General features: G+C 44.7%; 1 protein-coding gene across 1 annotated transcript; it reads left to right on the forward strand.

The window, feature by feature from the left end:
• Positions 1 to 9,472: 9,472 nt before the first annotated feature.
• mtpn (myotrophin) lies at positions 9,473 to 19,345 on the forward strand. The gene is made up of 4 exons (XM_076158957.1): positions 9,473 to 9,776; positions 11,822 to 11,935; positions 12,926 to 13,009; positions 17,950 to 19,345. Exons 1-4 carry the CDS (start codon positions 9,705 to 9,707, stop codon positions 18,034 to 18,036), a joined length of 357 nt encoding a protein of 118 aa, XP_076015072.1. The 5' UTR covers positions 9,473 to 9,704; the 3' UTR covers positions 18,037 to 19,345.
• Positions 19,346 to 20,498: the final 1,153 nt, after the last annotated feature.

Consider the following 20,498-nt stretch of genomic DNA (forward strand, 5'->3'; position numbering starts at 1 on the left):
AGAGGCGGTGAACGCGGGGAGCGGAGAGATACCGGTGTTCTCGTCCAAGCTAATTTTAGCCGGCGAGGCAACGCTGCTGATGACAACCACCTAGCGGAGGGGTCATGAAACACAATGGAGACACACACAGTACAGGGAAGGAAGTACCGTGATGCAATATACTGTATTAAGAGTTAGAATGACTGCAGTATTAAAAAACAAGTTTTGCAGGTTGTTCAATTCTTTATATATTAATTATAATTTAGGATTTTTACCATTTACAAATGAAACACGAATGAAATCCTATAATAAACCTCCCTAGAACAATACACACACACACACACACACACACACACACACATTCTGGTGTAAAATGGAAATATACACATTATTGTGTATTGTATTATTGCCCACAAACCACAGAAACATTAGTTAGTTAGTTTTATTGTCATCATCCAGACACAAGCTCGTGTTTTAATACTGCAGTATTATACTCGAGTAAATGTACTTAGTTATTTTCACTCATGGCTGTCAACGCGCACAAACAAAGGCATTGGTACAGGACTTTTCAAATTGGTTTCAGTCACCTCAAACCCCTCTGTGCCAGGGTCAAAGGTCAACAAATCACAGGAAAACAACGCCCCCTCAAGGTTTGGGCTCTGTGGCTTTCACATCAAAGCTTCTGATGGAGTGGAGCCGTGTGATAGAAACACACCGTCACAGATAAGGCATCTCCCTGCGCCTCAAGAAAGAGAACTGCATATTTAACCGTCCATTAGTCTCCGTCTCTCCCTCTCATCATCTCATCTCGCCGCATTGGTTACACCGGCAAGTGTCGTAAGTACTTGAGATCACTTTCTGCCGACGAGCCCAGTTCCATTTTCAAAACGTGCGGGCTCATTCTGAAGCAATGATGGCGTTTATCTCAGTTTACATAGCACCTCTGAGCGATGAGCACCTTCAATCTGTGACCCTCACACGCATTCATTCATGTGGAAAAAGTTCCCGACTTGCATTTGTCCGAGTGAGCCCAGTATGATGATCTGATTCTCACTTTGAACTGTGGTGAATCTGCTGAGTAATTTTGGGATTTTTCCATGCTTGTAAAAGTTGGATGAATTGAAAGAGCTGCGATGTTTGTTTTGAAGCGGCTGCGTGGTGACAGCGAGCGATTTTCCTAATCAAAGCATTTTCACATGAAAATGATGGAAATCATTCTCTTTCACATGTGCTTAATCACGTAGAGAAAGGCGCTAATGAGACAAGCTTGTTCATCCTGGTTGGCCAATCAACAACATGATGCGAAATAAACAATATGATATTTGCTCAGTGTGCACAGTGAGGCGTTTCCCCCCCATTATTTCCCATCAACACAATGGGAAAATTCCTGAAAGGTGCTGAACCTGAATTGTTTCAGACCATGATTTATCATTTGTGGAAATATCTTTACCAAGCCTCTCATTACTTATTAACAACCCTGGCTGGAGCTAAATCGGCCCTGGCATGAGATGAGCAGGGTACACACACTGCAGGGATGTACCACTGAAAAGCTACAGCCCAGCAGACAGCAGGAAAACCGGCGGTGTTTCATCAAGTGAAGGAGAAAGTGTTTGGTCAGCAGGAATAAAATGTCCCTGATTTTCTGTGCTCATTTTGTCCTCCTCCTCAAAACTGTTCCTGGCAGAATTCAGGGAGATGTGTCATTAAGGAAAGCAGAGGCCTCCAAAGTTGTATCTCACCTTGATCCTGTGAGCTGTTTAGATGGAGCAATTTAAGTGATTCACAGTGGAACAACGAAGATGGGAAGGATGCCAGCCTCGTCTGATCGCTACCTGGGGCAGCAGCCCGGCTTCTGCCCACACAGGTAATTACAATTATGCAAATCGACCACATCGCCGAGCCCTGGAACAAAAGCACTGCCACGTATGCAGACTGAGCGCCTGGAGCTGGTCTCCCTATACATTTAAATACACGCTTAAGCAGGTACACAGACATTATCATGCTAATGCAATCCAGCGATGTGAGTTAATCATCTTTTCATCGCACGCAATAACACAGACTGCCACAAGAAACGCATGCATGCTGGACTTTGCGAGAAATCGCTCTCCGAATTGGCCTGTAATCTTCTCCCCTTTGTTCCAGCTTCAGGCCGCTAGATTACGTTAGCGTGAGATGAAGGCAGCGGGAGCGAAGATTAGAGGAAAGAAAGAGAAAACTAAGACGACTCGATGGCTTTTGGAATGGAACCTCGCGAGGCTCGTTTGTTAGCAGGCGGCAGATCGCGATGAGGTGTGACGCGACGAGGCACAAAAGGAGCTTTTTGGAGGATCCAAGTGCCATAACACGACTTTCTTAACCTTTCAGGGAAACATTTCAATTTGTTTTCGTGAAGTGTCCTTGCGGCTTATCTCTTTCCTTCAAAGACCTCATTGTTCAGCTATCATCCCCCCTTAGAATTGGCTCAAAACTCCTAAATGCTGCTTTTTTTTTTAAAACCCATGACTTTAGCGGGTTGTTAATGCGGCTCTGTGCCTGCTGAATGTGTAACTAGGCAAATGTTTTCTAATAAGCTAGACACTCACCTTTTGTTGGTTAATTCCAGCATTTATCAAGAGGATTGGGTGACAGAGGTTTTGACCACATTGCCTGAAGCCAACAGTCCATTCTACACAATCTGCCCATCAGCCAATAACCCTCGTCTTCCCTCAACCCAGTCAGTCTTGCCTATAGCGTCCACAGGCCTGCGGCCGCCCCACGCAGCCAGACAAGCCCTAATGAGTCCATCTGCTATTAATTTAATTTGGAGTGTGTGCTTCTCCGCAGAGCTGCAGAGCGATTAACCTGTGCACAACTCGGCGGTACGCCAAGGAGATACAGCATAGAGGTTTCACACACACACACACACACATGTCACACACGCACATTTCCACATCAGCAATATCTCCCATTTATTTCCTCATAAACAAAGTATTGATCTTCACACTCGGACTGATGCTCATCTAATCCACGCACGGCGTTGGATCGCACACTCGCAGCTCACTAATGAACTGTTTGTGTAACACGGGAACGTTCGCTTAATCTCCATAGAGATGTGAGGGGGAAGAAAAGAGGAGTGGAGGGAGGTGTTTCACTTTTAATAACGCTGCACCACCTGTCGAGTCTTTGAGAGCGGCGACCATTATCTGCTGATGATTTTTTCTTATCACTCTCTTTGTGCTTTCAGCGAGCCTCCGCAGATTGATTAAACCACGCCGAATCAGCAGACAGGGATTCATCGTAGGTCACCCTGAAAAATGACAAGCCAGCTTTGACGGAACGAAAACGGGTACTTTTGCTCGGCAACACAAGAAAACACTCTCATATTCTTCATGTTGCAAACTAACCTCTATTTCTGTGTTGACCTACAGTGATTCAAGAGGCTGAGATTCACTGTTTTGTCCAAACAGCAGGAGAACAAACCAGGCAGCAGTTTGAAGTCTCAGTGCGTGGGTAACTCTCTCCGTTTGAGATTTGCAAGAAATGTCCCCCTTTGTTGCCTTGCGATCAGAGGGCCTATATATCCCTCGACTTTGTGAATGGATCAACGAGAACGGTTTCCTGGAGTGTATGCACAGAGAGGGGCCTGCTGTTGCCTTCTGTCCTCATATCTGCTCTCCCCCCGGGGAACGAAAAAGCAAACAAAGCCAAAGAAAATACAGCTGAAGTGCACAGAGAATTGCTCTGTGATGCCGTTTCGGGCATCACTCGACTCTGACAACCTGGACTCTTCTCCCTTTACTCTCCAGCTTTGGAAGGCCGCCCACACTAATCTCCTCAGAATTTTCAGTGTTAAAAACCAGCAGCGTGACATATTGACGAGGGAATTTCCTTTTTGTGAAATAAATCATTTCACCTGACATAAATGGAGCTCGTTGGAGATATGGAAAATCATTATTTATCCTTGTACTTGTTTATTACTCCTTGAGCGAATCATGTTTCTGGGCCAGCCTCTAACGTTCCCGCGGAATTTATTAGCGGTAAAAATTATTTGACAATGATCCAGGCAGAATATTGGCTCTTATAATGTAATTTGTGGATGAGTAGATTAGTTTTGTCATCCAGCATCACTATAATGGGAAAGTGCTTGTGCGAGAAAGAAGAGGCAGAAGTAATGATGGCGGTGGCCTGCTTTCACAACCAGACTACAGAAGGATGTGCTTTGTAGTCGACAGTCAATGGCTGAGAAAGGCCCGTGGCTCTGAGTAGAAAGAGAGCGATAAAAGGAATGAGACAGAAAGACGAAAAGAGAGAGAAGAAGAGAGAGAGAGAGAGAGAGAGAGGGAGAGAGAATCCCACCCGTGACGAGAAACCACAGCTCGGGGCCCACATCGCTCACACATCCAGCAGAGAATGAAACCACGGCTGCCTGATTTGCGCGCTAATAAAGTTGTCACATCCTATCAGCTCTCACATCCACCACAGGCGCCACGAGCCCCCGGTCGGGGCCGGTCGGGGGCTACTGGGGGCAGCAGGTAGTGGACGGGCACCGCCGCGTGATGGATGATGGGACGGAGCGCCTTTGCGTTCAGAACAAAGAGGGTCGGATGATGAGGGAGAGATACGGATGGATGAAGGGAGCGTTTCTGCTCGATTTATTAGGGGGTTGTGAGTGTGTGAGAATAGGGGCATTAATGGCGGTCCCTCGGGGGCTCATCGCACGCCTGCTGGGAGCAGGACAGACGCAGAGACACAGTCCAGTCGCTTGGAGTGGCGGACGAGGGATCTCAGCGGCGTCGAATGCAGCTCACATGAGTGCATCTACGCTGCACGACTCTTAGCCTTTTGCCCACACCTCCATTATTTGAGGCTGTGTGCATCGGCTTGAGGGAAGCAGTGCGGCTGTCCACTGTCCACTTCCCAGCAGGTCACAGCGGTAACTCATTGTCCAGATCAGTGTTTGCCTCCTCAACCGATCGCCTCAGCGCTCGATTCATTCAGAAACTCACCGAGCGTGTCAGAGGTTTCTCATCCTGATGGATTTTATTTGTGCAGGTGTCTCCACAGGTGCTCCCATCCTGTGCCCAGAGTAATAAGAGTATCAAATATGCCGTTGAGTAATATCCCATCAACAGAGATTTAATTTCTCTCGAGATTCCACCACACAGTTTATGGGTCTATTGAATGGAAAATTATTTATCACCAATGCTCCCCTCAAAACCTCCAAACACAATGCGCGCTCTCCTACACTTATCAGTTTTTATTACTTTTCTTAACTGCATTGCATATTTGCACCTTCAGAGATTCATCACGAGCACTTTTGTCATTCTCGCTCCACCTTCGTCGGGAAAACTTTTCAAATTGCGAAAGTGGAAGGAGCCAGATGATGCCCGGGCCTCCATCCTCTCCATCATAATAACACGTCAAATTTTGGGGCCGGAAATTTGCTTGATGCGCAATATCTCGAGCGTAACGGGCCTGACGTGATTGAACGTTTGGAAAGTTAGAATCAATCACAGTCGCTGGATTGCTGTCATCTGTGGCTTGGTGGCACTTGAAACATGCACGGAAATGTTAGCACCTTAGAGCTCTATTTAAGGATTATTCCCACACTTTAAGAATTGGCGAATGTTTTTGACACTTTCAGACTATTACAGCGTGATTCTCTTGTTGTATCTGCTGTGTTCGCGCCCCAAATCTCAGCAAGCAGATAGATTTACTAATTGCCGTCTTAGCGGCGGATGTGACATTTCCGTAAAGCTCTCAGCGTGTACCCCAGATATGTGCTGATGTAGCCCCCCCTCACCCCCGATTAATCACATTTCATTTAACCATGACAAAGACAAGGCTGTGTACAACTCAGATAGATGGATTAGTCCGATTTAGTAACTATGGATTAGACTTCAGTACACTAAACAACTTAATGGGGGCACAAGCTCAAAGAAAGGATCAATGCAGCTGGAAATCAGCCAGTTTTGACAGATTTCCTTGCTCGGAAATGATTCCTGTAGAGTTTAAACACGATACAAACGCAGCACCTAATCAGTTTCGACTGATTTTAAGTCCCCAGTGTGATTTATTGGAACATCATCTTTGATCTTAACTCCACCACATTAGTCTCTTCAGTTTGACTCCTTCAGGGCTCCGTTGTTGACATTAGCACCCAGAGAGGAATTGACTGTTTGGAGAGTTGGAAGGTGAACACATGTTTGTATTACTAATGTAAAGTAAAAATGAGAAGCGGACCCTTGGTGTGGAAAGTAAATAGTTATGTTAACTTTGTGTGTACTGTTCTCCGAAGTTACCGCAGTATTTTAGTGTTGAACGACTTTCTGTATCCACTATATTGCATTTCAGAGGGAAATATCAATTATTTACCATGTTTCAACACCAAGAAATGTAACTACAAAAAGAGAAGGGAAAACTGACTGTAATGTAATGGAGCAGGTAATCCATTTTAGGTACAAAATCCTTCAAAATCTCAATTTTAATCATTTATAGTGCTTTGCAGGTTTCCAGGCTGCCTTCTCAAATGTGAATATATCAATTGTGACAGTGACTACATCTTCAGAATGAATATGTTTACTCCACCACAAACCCATGAATAACTGGAATCGGCATTTTGTATCAAGTATCCTTTAGATAGTTGCCTTCATCTCACAGTGAGCATTTGACAGTAGTACTTCTGAAGGTAAGGACGAAAAGACGGCAGTATGCTGTACCTTGGTTTTGTAAACCACCTAGCATGACACGTACTCTTTTATCATTAATTGGGATCTTCGTCTTTGCAGAAAGTTTGATTATTCTAAAGATCTCTGGCCAACTTCGTCTGATTCTTTTATCTATGTGAGCGCACCCGGGAGGCCCGCCGTTGATCTGGGCAATTATCTGAATCTGCACTGTGATTCCAGCATTGCACCTCTGGAACATTCTGGACACTTGACGAGGGTGGGTGGGTGGGTGGTAGGGGGAGAACGTTTCAGTCGAGCCTGTTCTGGACTTTTTTTAATGGACACGGACACTGTACTTCTGCTGCCTGAGCCCTCGTTTAATGGAGTGAAAAATGGAGGCGCTGTGCTGTCATGCCTATGGATAGAAATACTTCTACAGGTTTGACAGCAGGGAAACTTTCTTTGGCATCCGTACACATTATAAAAACCCTATACAGGCTGTTCCTTCCTTCACTATTTGAGACATTCTCTTATATATGGCCTTGGCTATGAAACGCTGGTAGGAAAAATAGAATTTAAATCTTCTTTAATAATGCCTTTGGTTGCCCCGGGAGCTTTGTTTTTGTTTGGTGCTTTGCTTCTGTCACACGTTTAATCAACATGTAACACACATGAAAATGGTCTGTTTTCACCCAGTGTGCGCAGCAGTTTTCCGCGCATTAGACTACTGGAAAAGCTTCAGAATAGACCCCTTACTGAAATCAAAATGTGGAAACCCTTTACGAAATCTATAATATCCATGTGTCTGTGAAGCAGCTGTCGATAATTGCAATTGGCACATATGCATATGGACTGACGATTACCCAGTCGTGAGTCATTTCAGTCATGTATGTCACATTAGCATAACAAGCAGGGGAAACGTGGGCAGTAATCAGCTTTGTCCTTATTACCATGTGGGTATGAAATGTCAGACTTACACTTGTAAGACAGTTTATTACAAGGACATAAAACTGTTTTAATGCCTGCACTAAGCCGCTGCTGCTGCTGCTGTGTGTGTGTGTGTGTGTGTGTGTGAACAGGAGAATAGCAGAGAGGCTGAATCTCATAAGGAGCATTTTTATTCTCATCATAGAACCCTATTGAATGTCTTTTATAGTCCTTCTCGCCAGATTGGTTTTTCCTAGGTGCTGGTGATTGAATGGCGGTGCCATATTTCACAAGGAAAGATTGAAGGGAGGATATATACAGTTGACTTGGCTGGGGGAAAATATGGCGAGGTGGGGAGGAAATGGAGGAAGCAGAAGTACAAGTGTGGAATCTATGGCAGAAAGGCAGTGGTGAAGGCTTTGAACTTGTTGTCCTGGCCTTGATCCTACACAGATCAAGGTAACGTAATGATGTGTCCTCCCCCTCTCGCCTTGTTGTGTTTCTGTAGTCTGTTCATCACAGACTAACTGAGCAGTTCTTCAAAAATAGCGGCTCGAAAAACAGAAAAGGGCAGGAAAAGACCTTGATAGCATCAAGCAAGTGCGTGCACTGGCCGCTCGCATTCGTTCGTGGGTCGAGGGTCATATAGAAGGATGTATTTAAGTAAAGGCTCAGTTCAGCTGATATATCGGGAGTCACAGGGACCATCGGTTCTCTGGCACAAATAAACTGTTTTCAGAGGTACGCCATTGATCTGTACAGGCAGGTCAGACCTTGAATAGCATCTTGGCAGCTGGACTTTGCCTGAGAAAGGGTTAGATCCGGGTCATTCTGTGGGAGGATTTGATGTCTCCACTGCAGCTCCTCCTCACAGTAAAACTTTCAGCTACTTTTGCTCTGTTGACACCGAGGCTGTTAGGTTTAATTGAGATTGCTGTGAGAGCTGTAAGATGGGTCTGAGGGATTCAGGGCACAACATTATGTCACGAAACACAAATAGACTTTAGAGGCAGACACCAAGCTCATATCTTATAGCAGAAGCAAAAGTGTGTGTGCGTGTGAATAGGAGGAACTGGAAAAAATGTGATACGATAAGGAAATTATGTTATGAATATTCTTGTGATAAAAACAGACACATTACATATCCTCTACTTCCTAAAATAATACAACTTATATTTAAATGATTTCTCATGTAGACCCTGACAATTTAAATCTATGACACACTTTTGGGAGAAAGTGATGTGTGATTGAGGTGCGCAGTATGACATTGTTTGATTTAAAAAAAAAGAATACATTGTATAATGTATAATAGCGTTTATAACAACGTTTGTTCATGTATAAATTCATCAGTTCCTCACTAGCTTTCATTTTGACACATCCACTGCTGCCTCACACTCTGTTTGCTCTTCTAACCACAATTGCCTCTTTTCCCCTCAGAATATTACAACTTTGTCCTCCTCACACTTCCACATTTTTCTCGAAATACTTACTGTCTTATGGTGAATCGAATTAAAACTAATGTAATTATTTATTTCCCTTTTACTTCACTTTCATTGTGTTATGTTTTACATTCGTATTAAATGCTTGCATTTTCTATCAAAAGTTAAATTGTTACAGAGGAAAAAACGAGGTTGTATCTTTTTGCATCGAAGTTGCGTTCCTGTTAGAGAAGAAAAATACGACAGACGAGACGCTCCTTTGATATTTCTAGTGATACATTATTGTTTATACATTAATATCTCTGCGGTGGCGCCACAGATATTACTCTTAGTATTTGCAGTCGTGCGGTGGTTTTTAATACTCGGCAACAACAGCAAGTAACACATTTAGATCGTGGATTTTCCCTCAGTACGCGTAAACTGGTAAAAGACACTTTTAAAGCTAGTACGTGAACGCAGCATCGGGCTCCTCGTTAGTCAAAGTTAACTTCCGGGTATACGGCATCGGAAACACTTCTCCGTTGCAGAAAGGCGGATCCCTCTCTGCTTTACTTCGCCTTTCACAACTTCTTTTGGCACATTTTACGCCCGTTTCCCCGCATCGGTGAGCTCGCCGAGTTTGAACACACAAGCGTCCGAGTGAACCGCCACCCCGCCGCACTACAGGGAGGGAGCAACACCTCAGCCGAGTGGAGCTTTTCAACACGGGAACATGGACGATACGGAACTGGTGTGGGCATTGACGAATGGAGAACTGGACGATGTCCAAATCAAATTGGTGACGGTGAGTGAACCCCGCTGGTTACTAAGGTCAGCGGCTTGACGAGTTGTGTGTGTCGGGTTGCTGTTCGGAACTCCTGTTGCTTCGCTAGGATAACTAGCATTAGTTGACAATGTACCTAGCTAGCAATCTAACGTTAGCTAAAGTTGGTCCATGTCATGTCAGATACACTGACGTTAGCGAGGTGTAGCTACTGGTCAGAGCGACGAGTGTGATAGACAGATATCACACAGGTTCTAATGATTCCAGTGTTATGATACTAGGTTAGTATCTGGGCTAAAATGCTGTTTCGTGGAGGAGGATAGGTGCTCATTTCGTTTGTGGTCATCTATCTTAGCAGCCTGTGAACAATGGTGGCCCAAACTTCATAGTATATAATGTTACTCTCTTTACATTTGTTGTTATGTACATATATATAATGTCGCCGTATTTGTAGTCTAGCTAAAGAGGCTTGGCGCTAGTTATGTTTATCACAAGGGCAACCTGTTGGTTAGCTAACCAGTAATAGCATCAGCTGGTTCGTGGGGCACAGCCGGTATCGAGCACCAACAGCGGGGGACATTGTGTTGTAAATAAAGCCCCGTGTTACTGACAGCGCAAACATTACTGGAGTGTCTGTGTTGACGTCATTAGAGGGTTTTATTTAACATGTTTTTGGTAAGTTTCGTTCATGGTTAGCGAGCTAACCTATGGCAGGGGCCCAGGGTCTCAACGCAGTATATTAAGGCTGACAGACTGGTGTTCCAGTTAAACAGGTACCCGTGTGAAATGGTGAATTCAACCTTCATTCGGTATTTCATTCGGTCACGTTTTACTTGAGGTGACGACAGATGGCCGCTACAGTTATCAGCTTAATGTTAACTATGTTTTTTCCCTTCTGATCTAGAGGTTTAAACGTTTGTTTATGCCCAGTTAATTTCTATTATGCTAGTTTCTGAGTCAATATGTTGCTCCAACACTGTGTTGTTGGTATAAAACCCGAAGCACTGAATAAGAAATCTTAAACATGATGAGATCATTAAGCAGTTGTGGTCTTTTTCCACCAACCAGCCATTCCTTCAGTGTGAACCTGTTTCAGAATCAGAATAGCTTTATTCGTCAGTTAAGTATACACTTAAGTGGAATTTGCTCTGGTTCTTGGTGCGTACATATAACATATAAAAAGAAACAAGAAACAACATGTAAACAACATATACAAACAGCAGCTTCGCGAATAATTAAATTAAGAACACACTAAATGAGATAAATTAACTAAATGAATACTGTTGAATAAAGTGTTAAAAAATGTGCAGGGGTTTCCTGTTGCCCTTGAAGATGGAGTTAATGGAAACAAACTTTCCGTTATGTCAGAAACACCTATGCCACACACAGCCACACACATCTCACCTTGCTTTGTTTTTCTTCTGTATCTATAAAATATTAAACCTGTGGTTTTTACGAAGCAACAATAGCTCCACATGAGTTACAATGACCATAATCTAGATTCTTATCAACCTGCCAATATCATCAATATGCTCTCTCCCAGATCGGTTGTTTTCTCATTCTCTCTGTCGATTGTCAACTTGGCTTTAGTAGACTTGCACTTAGTAGCCTCGGGGGAACAAGATAGCCAGATCAGGTGTTTTCATATAGATGGTCTTGCGTAACACTATATTGGCTACCTGTGCCTCCCAGGACGACACACTCGACTGATGTGTTGTCATTTGGAGTCTGGTTTTTAAGTGTGGGAATGCCTTTTTCCTCGCCCTGCCTCCGTGATCACACAGATTGTTAATGGTTCAGAGTAAATTGTTCGGTGACATCACAGTTGTGGCTAACCAACGCACATAGCAGGTTGTGTTTTTGTGGTAAGGAAGTTAAGAATGGGTGGTGAGTGTTTTGTTCTTTTGTTGAGGCTGGAGGGCGGACAGCCTGAAGTCAAATAACACCACAGCGAGGTCATGAAGGGATGGCAGCGTCTGCTTACAAGGAATGCTCTGTTTGAAGTAAATCATGCTCCTCACCATCTGTACTTTAATGTAATTTCTGTTGTCTTTCCTCTTCTCCAGGCTGACGATGTGAACAGGACCCTAGATGGCGGGAGGAAACCCCTACACTACGCTGCAGACTTTGGTCAGACGCAGGTGGTGGAGTTCCTCCTCTCCAAGGGAGCCGATATCAATGTAAGAAGCTTTCAAGTGTAGCAACGACTTGTGACTTCACCCACCTCATTTTGCATTCATTTGCCTCCCGGCTCTGCCGGACAGAAACACAAACATAACAGTGCCCATAAATGTGACAGTTTACGCCAGCTCATCAAAGCCTCCTGCAGTTAACTTTCAACAGTTGTCTGGGCTGGACAGCTTTCAGCATCAGGCTTGATTGGCCCCCTAAGCCCCTGTAGTCACTTCTGGTGTGATGGTAGGCGATTGATCAGTATCCACTTAAAGAGCACATCCATCTGTACTGACATTTGCAGTTCTGGTCAGAGCTCTTTTGTAATTCTTTGTAAGTCTTTTAATAAATGCTTATTCAGTAACTTCAGTACCTAACAGACAATTTTTGTTTTGATGAAAATTAAAGCAACTGTGGACAACCAATAACGGGTCAATTTGCCTGTCGGTAGCGACTAAAACTGGAAATTAGACTGGGCAGAAATTGGAAGTCTGAGCCGATTGGTGAGTCTGCTGTAAAGAAGAAGCGGCTCCACAAGCAACTCAGACAAACTAATATTATTATTTCCTACCCTCGTCGCACTGATCACGAAAGCTCTAATTCACCAGCTAAGCTTCCTTCTATCTGGGCCTGCACAGAAGGAGTGAAGGTGAACCATCGTACTGTATATTCTCTTCTCCTCACAAGCATCAAAATGTTGTCGACTGTGCAGGATTCTCACTGCTCTAGTTGGTCCACATCTGCAACACAGGAAGTAAATACAGCTGTGATGCACGCTGGCCTCCCTCGTCATTATTTACACAGATGATTAAAGAGAAGTGAAGCCTCTCCTGTCTCTCCTGGGAGTATTACTTTGGGTAATGGAAGTAATGTGCCCTTGTGCTGGACGCAGTCTGTCTATGATCTGCTGATGTATGAAGCCCGCTCTGCTCTCCTGTGATCTGTCTCCTTCCTCACGCGTCTCCCACTCACGTCTCTCTCACATTCTCCCCCCACAGGCCCCAGATAAACACGGCCTTACTCCGCTGATCTGCGCCTGTTACGAGGGTCAACTCAACTGCGTCAAGATCCTGCTAGAGAAGGTCGGTGGAGTGTACACACACACACACACACACGAGCGCCCGTGCAAACCAGTCGTGGTGTCCTTCACCCCGTCGCTGCCTTGTTGTCGTCCGTGTGTCACAGGCTCCATTTGAGCCGTGACTGCTGATGAGGTAACTCGCGGGACAAAAGGCCCTTTAGCGGAGTCCTGTGGAGGCCGTGCTGGCATGTTCCTAGAGCATCACACGGTGTGGCTGCTGTTGTTCTCTTCTGTATGTGTGGTTTGAAGTGGTCTCATTCATGAGCGGCCAAGCTTTTGTTCTGTCAAAACCTCCAGAGCTGTTTCCACTTCTTCTGCCAATCAGATATGAGTAAATAACCGCTCCTTTCTTTAATTAATTCTGCACGTGCCAGCACATTAACCTACCTAAAGGGGGATGGATGAAAATATGAATCATTGCACACCCAGGCAGCCACACAGGGGACTCGATTTGTATGTGCTGCTTGGTCACCAGAGGCATAGATATGTATTTATTTTGTTTTTACCCCAACATACTTTTCTGAGCTTTAAGCCAAAGTTAAGCAATTCTCGTCCACTTTCGTGAATCTCTGTCGACATCCACTTGAAAGCAAAAAGCAAGAAATGACCCAACATTCATAACGAGCACTTCTGCTCATGCAGCGACACCAGGTCAGGAATACGAGTGACTGAGAGATGAAGACACAGTGGAGTGCTGAAGAGGAGGAGGAGGAGGATGAAGAGGAGCTATGGTCTGCTACTCCGCCATACACGTGCAGTGGCAGTGAATGAGATGTAAATGGGAATTAAAGCTTTGCAACTATCTCTTTCTTTTTAAAAGCTAAAAATAAATACCAATAGATAGACGCCTCCAAAAATAAAATACAATAGTCCAAATGAATAAAATCAAACTGACATTGAAGCCAAATTTTAAAAAAAAAGTGCCTAAAAAGAAATGAAAGTCAAATGAAATGACTTTGATTTGATGTCATTATTTGGATTTTACTTGTATCTCGGCCCAAATCATCAATAGTGTGGAAGTTGAACATGATGTCATTAGCCATTCCAGTGCAGCGGTGCATGAAAGCCTTCAGAGATTTAAGGTGGAGTCATCAATCACAGATGATCGTCTTGTGCAAGTTAAGTGCTCGTGGTTTGAGTGGAGGGCAGAATGAAGAATAGCACAGTGACACTTAGATTTCTCCCCACGTATCACAATCGATGTTACACACTGTTTTAATAAGGGAAGGAGATGAGGTCTAGGAGCTCGGGGTGATGATGTTCCCAGCGAGCGAGCAGCTGTCTGTTCGCAGCCTGGCTAAATGAGGCGGACAGCAAATGAAGAAAACAGTTGCATCACTGTGCCATTGTTTCCGTGACAAAAGTAAGGTGGATAAGCCAAAGAGTAATTTTGCTGTGGTGTTCACGGTGTGGTTCCAGTATTCAATGGGAACACTCCGTCCCTGCAGGCCATAGTGCCACACAGCAGCTCACGGCTCACAGCTCACTGAGGCCAATATGTGGAAGCTGTCGACATTAACCAGCATTTGTGTCATTCATGAAACGCACAAACAGCAACTGGGTGATTATATCTCTGGGGAAGATTGGTGACTGAAAGCGTTGACCCATATATTCCTGTAAAATGACTGCAGATCTCATTTCTCTGCATACATAAAAACAGCTTAAGGAATGTTTCCCACAGGTTGATGTGCTTGGTTTTTTTTTGTGTGTGTGGTATTTGGCCCTGAGGGAGGGTTTGTGCTGACACTTGAAATTTGGCTGCAAAACCACATTGCGATGGTGTAACGATGAGCCGATTAGAGAAGTCATTTCCCCCCAGTTTGTGTTATATTTGCAGCATTGAGAGACTTTCAATCACAGTTTGAGGAGCAGAATAGGAGAAATAAACGCTTTCCTTCCCATGTCAACTATAGATGAACCCAGGTCTCTGCTGTTCCTTTGCTGTTGTTGTGACTGCAGCTCAGTGCTCAGTTTGACAATATACAATAGAATCCCTCAAATCTGCATCGCGACCGACTACCGCCTCCGCATCCCAAATGAAAGCCCCTTGGGACCACCTGGGAAATGATTTGTCTTTGGTATAATAGACAGAACAGGCAGACCTGTGTGTCAGCCCAGGCTCATCCAGACAGGGATTACAGTGGCGGGCAGAGATACGAGCAAACCCACGACATCGCCCCGTCACGGCTCCTCGCTCATCTCAGCGGGGATTAACATCCCAATGCAGCCGAAAGGTCAGAACTCTCCCCAGGGACCTGATTCCAACCCCCTCTGAAAGCTCTAAACACTCGCCATGTTCTGTACCACGAGCCACACCGCGCACTGAGCTCTGCGTATCCACTCTGCCCGGCGGTACCTGTGGCACTGCAGATAAAGCTAATTAATTAGGTTTAATGTCAGATATTCTTGCGTTGGCGGACAAAACCGCTCTGGAGCCGACTGCTGCCCCTGGCTGCAAGCAGCGCCTCTATTGGCTCTGAATTCTGAGAGGCCATTTTAACTGTATAGTTGACCTCACTGTCAGATCTTGGCCAAACGCACTGAATACATCCATCAATGGCAAACAACGAAAGACCCCTGACGTTTTTCATTTTTGGACACATCAATGGAAGTTTGGAAGGTTTGAAGGTTCTAAGTAAAGCCACAGAAAATCAGTCAAACGCTGTATGAACCATGCTGCTCATCTATTACATTGAAGAGGAAGTGCAGGTCTGACCCCTTTTATCCTCTCTCTTCAGACAGGTGGCAAAGATTGTAGGAAGGGAAGCAAAAGGTTGTGTCCAGACTTTTCCTTCCCTCACTCCGCCGCAGTGTGAAACGGTGTAAATTGCCCATTACGTGATCCGTGATACTGAAACCTGCAGCATTCTGTTCACGTAGACGAGTTGGGCCGCCGCCTAAATGATGCCCTCAGTCCGCGCATGAACCCAGGCCAGGGTTTGGCCCGGCTCCATGACACGTACCTCGTTTCAAGCGGCAACCCAGCTTGACACATTGTACACAAGCGCCGATATTGATCCTCCCCTAATTTGCCGTGTGTAGTGAAACACACCCTGTTACAGGCCCGTGGTGTTTGGGCCCGTGTCATCAGGTCAATAGCCCGACGCACCAATCGCATGATAATCAGATAATGTGCCCAACCAATATTTGAGGATGTACGCATGAGGGGAGAGCTTTGGATTCCATACACGGGCGCCATCATAAAAATTTAATGGACACTTTGGCAGAACAGTGGCGTTACATTACTGACCCCGCCGCTGCTTTGTGTGCATCCCTAATCCACAATGATGAGCATCACGCCTTGACTGGAGACCCTGTGAGTCCATTCTTACTCATTAGGCTGTGCCTCACTTGGTCACCGGTGTCTCTTTTACTGGATGTTTGGACAGTGAGGCGTTCATGAGGGGTTATTATTCACCGTGGGAAAGCTCATTACTGTAAGTGGTGTTTGGAGTTTGCCACTATGCTGGGATGGCCATTGGGGACAGCGTGGTGTATCCTGAGAGGCAGGAAAGAGGAGGATTCTACGGGGCCGGAGCTATTATGGTAACTCAACTGTAAATACCCAGAGGGAGTATCTATCAGCGGCACAACTTCTAGAATGCTGTTTATGGATACATAGGTGTGTGAGAGTGCAAAGGGGATGCTTATTATGGGAGTGTTTGCTTTAAATAGGATGGTATGCTCCAGGCATGTAATTGAGTTTGTCAGATAGATGTGTTTCTCCTCGCAGCCAAGGGGTCGCGCTGAAGGCTCAGGGGCTCAGGTCAAGGTATAACACACTGCCTCTCGCCATCTAAATGAGGCCCTTACAGTCTGCATCACACCAGCCATACTAATGACTTCCCCAGAGCAGAGAGAGAGAGAGAGGGAAGGGGGGGTTCCAGGGAGCTTCCTTCAATGTTCCACATCCTCTCCGGCTGACCACATGGCGAGCCACGACAGATTGTGATGAGAGCTCGACATCCCTGTCCGAGCCTGACTGGACCCGAAAGCTCACACAGATCCAGACGCCTCATTTCTAAGATCAATTTTTTTTCAGGTTTTGCTACATGACTTGAATGATTTAAATGAATCGAGTTGCCAATCCATCAAAATTGGCAGATTGGCAACTCGATTAATTGATTCCTCATTTCAGCACAGTTTAATGTAACGGAGGATTTGTTTATTACCTCTTTTTCTGCTGTTTAAATGGTGTCAGAATGGGTGCCCAACCTCCACTCGTGGTAAAATCCCTGGATCATAAAATGTAAACCTCGTTATTCTCAGATGAGCTCTGATAGCAGCGGTTGTATACAAATGTCATTATCGTGAAATTTGTTTATTTATGAGTCAATTTCCAATGTGTTCATCTTAAAATAGAATTTACATTATAGCTAAACGAATGAGCAGCACAGGAGAAGTAGAGATGCTTTGCAGCGTAACAACACCCACTATGTGCCCTGGTATATCATAGTAACCTGTCAGTAATACTCAAAAGCTCTATGGGGACTTTAACAGGTAACTTGTTGACAGGTGCACATTATAAAAGTTAACGGTATTATTAGCACTTCCTCTTTTCTCCCTCTTCCTCTTTCTAATTAGAGATGTAGATGTAGATGTGACATGTTGCTCTGTGTCGGCCCTGTTTAATCTCTCCCGCTGAGATGCACTGCGGAATTTGTGCCCAGGCAGCCACTCAAACTGGGTCAGGCCGCTCCTCCACGCAACAATGGAGCCCCTCTCTGCCCGGTTCCCTAAGCCCACCGCTAAGAGGCTAAAGTTGGCAGGCCAAACAAAGGGACGCCTCTGCCTCCATCGCCCCATTAAATCTGTTTTCAGTCTCATTCCTTAGTTGTTTTGTCGTCACTAATTGAATCGCTTTTGGCAGAACGTATTTAAAACTGCGACGCAGCTTCGTTTAGCGGCAATTAACCGACTCGTGTCCCGTTTCCTCCGCAGGGAGCCGACAAGAACCAAAAAGGACCCAACGGCATCAGCGCTTTGGAAGCTGCAGAGATGGATGCCATAAAGGCTCTCCTAAAGTGAGACACAAGGAGCGAAGGGTGGCTGGACAGGCGGGCAGGCAGGCGGACGGACAGACAGATGGATGCGGTGGTCCCCTCATAGGATCTGGACGCACCCCTTAAACCCTCATCAACCTTTGTCTTTGCGCTGCTTTTGTCTGCTTGCAGGGGAGGATGGTGTTGTCTGGCTGTTGGTTTCTCCTTTATTATTATTATTTTTTCTTTGCCTCAAGTGTTTGGGATTGAGGGTTTCTCTTCTTTTCAGTATCTATTTGTAGCCACTTAACAGATGGACTTATCAGTTACGTTCTCCCTCCGGGACCAGACGCTGGGGGGAGCCACACTCGCACCTGAACCCCCAAAACACAGCAACTAGGCTATAAATCAGATTCTACAGTGCAAAACACTGAGCTTAGCACTCACACACATACACACATACACTCTCTTCTCGTTTTGCAGTTCTTTTAAAACTGTGTAAAGAATCAAATAGATGGCTAGCTAGCGTGTTTTTTTACAACTTAAATATTGAAAGTATTGTGTGGGCCCAGATGTAATCTCATGAAAGGCAAATGCGATGCACTGTACTTGTACAAGCTAAATTAAAAAAGAGAACAGTTGTGTAAGTTTGATGAACATTTTTATCATATGTGGCCGCCTCCCTTTTTGTAGACCAAACCGATCATCCAATCCTGAAAGTTTTTTGGAACGTTGGACGAGATCAGAAGGTCGTTGATTGTTCTTTCCTACTCCGCACAGAGTCACTTGCATATCTGAAATGGTCTTATTGTTTGGCTTATCACCACGGTGGCTGTGTAGGAATTCTTGAATGTTTCAATTATAAAAATATCAAACCAGTTTGACGCATATAAATAGCCCGAGGAATTTAAAGAAATTTCATTTTTCATCCCTGAAGTGAATATTCATATCACAAATGACCTTTCTGTCTGCAGCTTCTGTCATTGTGTTTAGTAATCGATGGGGTCTGACTGATGGGTAAATGGGGGAAGGGGGGGTTTTGGAGTTGTAACTGGACGCTGGGTGTAGGATGGGGGGGTGTTGGTGATCCCCCCTGCCTTGGATTGTTTTGGGTGAGACGAGCTGCCTGTTTCGCTGCATGTCAAGAACTGCCTCTGCTTTTACGCTCTTGAATCGTTGGCTGTCTTTCTTTTTTTCGATTGCTTTCAAATGAATACGATAATGTAATGGAGTAAAAAGAAAAGAAAGTAAAGAGAGAAAGAGACAGTGAGAGATGCTCTTTGTTGGCTTTGTTGTGACAAAAAAGTCTGTAAAAAAAAAACGAAATTAAAGCTTCAAAAATCTGTTTTCCATCATCTCGGAAACTGCCTGAAATGTGTTCTTTTGAAATATGATGCAACACGTCCGTCACTTCAACCCTTTGTTTTGTCCACCAACGTAATCAGGTAAACGTCTCCAGTCATTTCCGCGTTGCCTTCAATGTTCTCAAAAGCCTCCGGTCATCTCATCAGTATTCATGAATTTAAGCAACTCTGTCGTAAAATCTGGAAAACGCAGGACTCCAATCTTTGTTGTCCTAGCAATTTCCAGCCTCAAGCTGTCCCATTAACAATGAGTGTGACTCTGACTTCTGTGAGCTTTGTCTGGATTCAAACAGGCATTCATGATAACAGCAGGACAAAACCCAAGAAGCTGTTCTTCCTTGCTTTGCCCCCTCGCAGCAAATCCTCAACACTAATTCATCGACAACCATTGTATGTTCAACCAATTGAAAATGAATGTTTGTCGATATTCCTCTGAAGAAGTTTTAAATTGAAATAATTTTCATGCTGTTGGGCCTTGCTCGCATTTGGCGGCAACTTGTTCGATCGCTCCTCAGCACGCTGACCCCCTCATGGCCGTGTTATTGAACGTGATGGGAAATTGCAGACTGCTCTTGTGGATCGTTTCACGCGTGTTTCCCTGACATATTTTGGAGCTTCACAGAAAAAGTTGGAGATCGTGACTGGAATATGACACTGGAGACGTTAGTATCATAGCATGCCTCCCGAAGCTGAAGACGCTAATCCAGAGGTCGAAAGGGTAAAAGTCACACAATCTTTCATTGGGTGATGTAAATGTTGATGAAGAAATAAACATGAAATGAAACCATATGTAGAAATACAATGAGTAAGGTGGCAAAATTGTGTAGTAAAGTAGCAACAGCTGTTGAATTATGCAAGTAAACCTCAATAATAATAATAATGTTGTTTTTCTTATCAGACTCCCGCCTCCCTGGGCCTCTTCTCACGCCAAATCGATTATCGCCTTGTGTGGAGACAAGACAAACCCTTCTTGGCCAAGTTTTGACAGCCTCATCTCCTTGCTTCCATCCACCATCTTATTTCTGCTCATTTCAATTACTCTCCAGCTGAACATCTGGGGAAAACGGTGGCCTGCTTCTGGACAACGTCAGAGGCGGCAGCAGCAATCTGGGAATACAAGGGACCTACATTTTCTCTTTCTTGT

The sequence above is a fragment of the Genypterus blacodes genome, unplaced genomic scaffold (genome assembly GCF_046128005.1).
Source record: "Genypterus blacodes isolate CSIRO-AG114 ecotype Tasmania unplaced genomic scaffold, CSIRO-AGI_Gbla_v1 ptg000090l_1, whole genome shotgun sequence".
Lineage (NCBI taxonomy): Eukaryota > Metazoa > Chordata > Actinopteri > Ophidiiformes > Ophidiidae > Genypterus > Genypterus blacodes.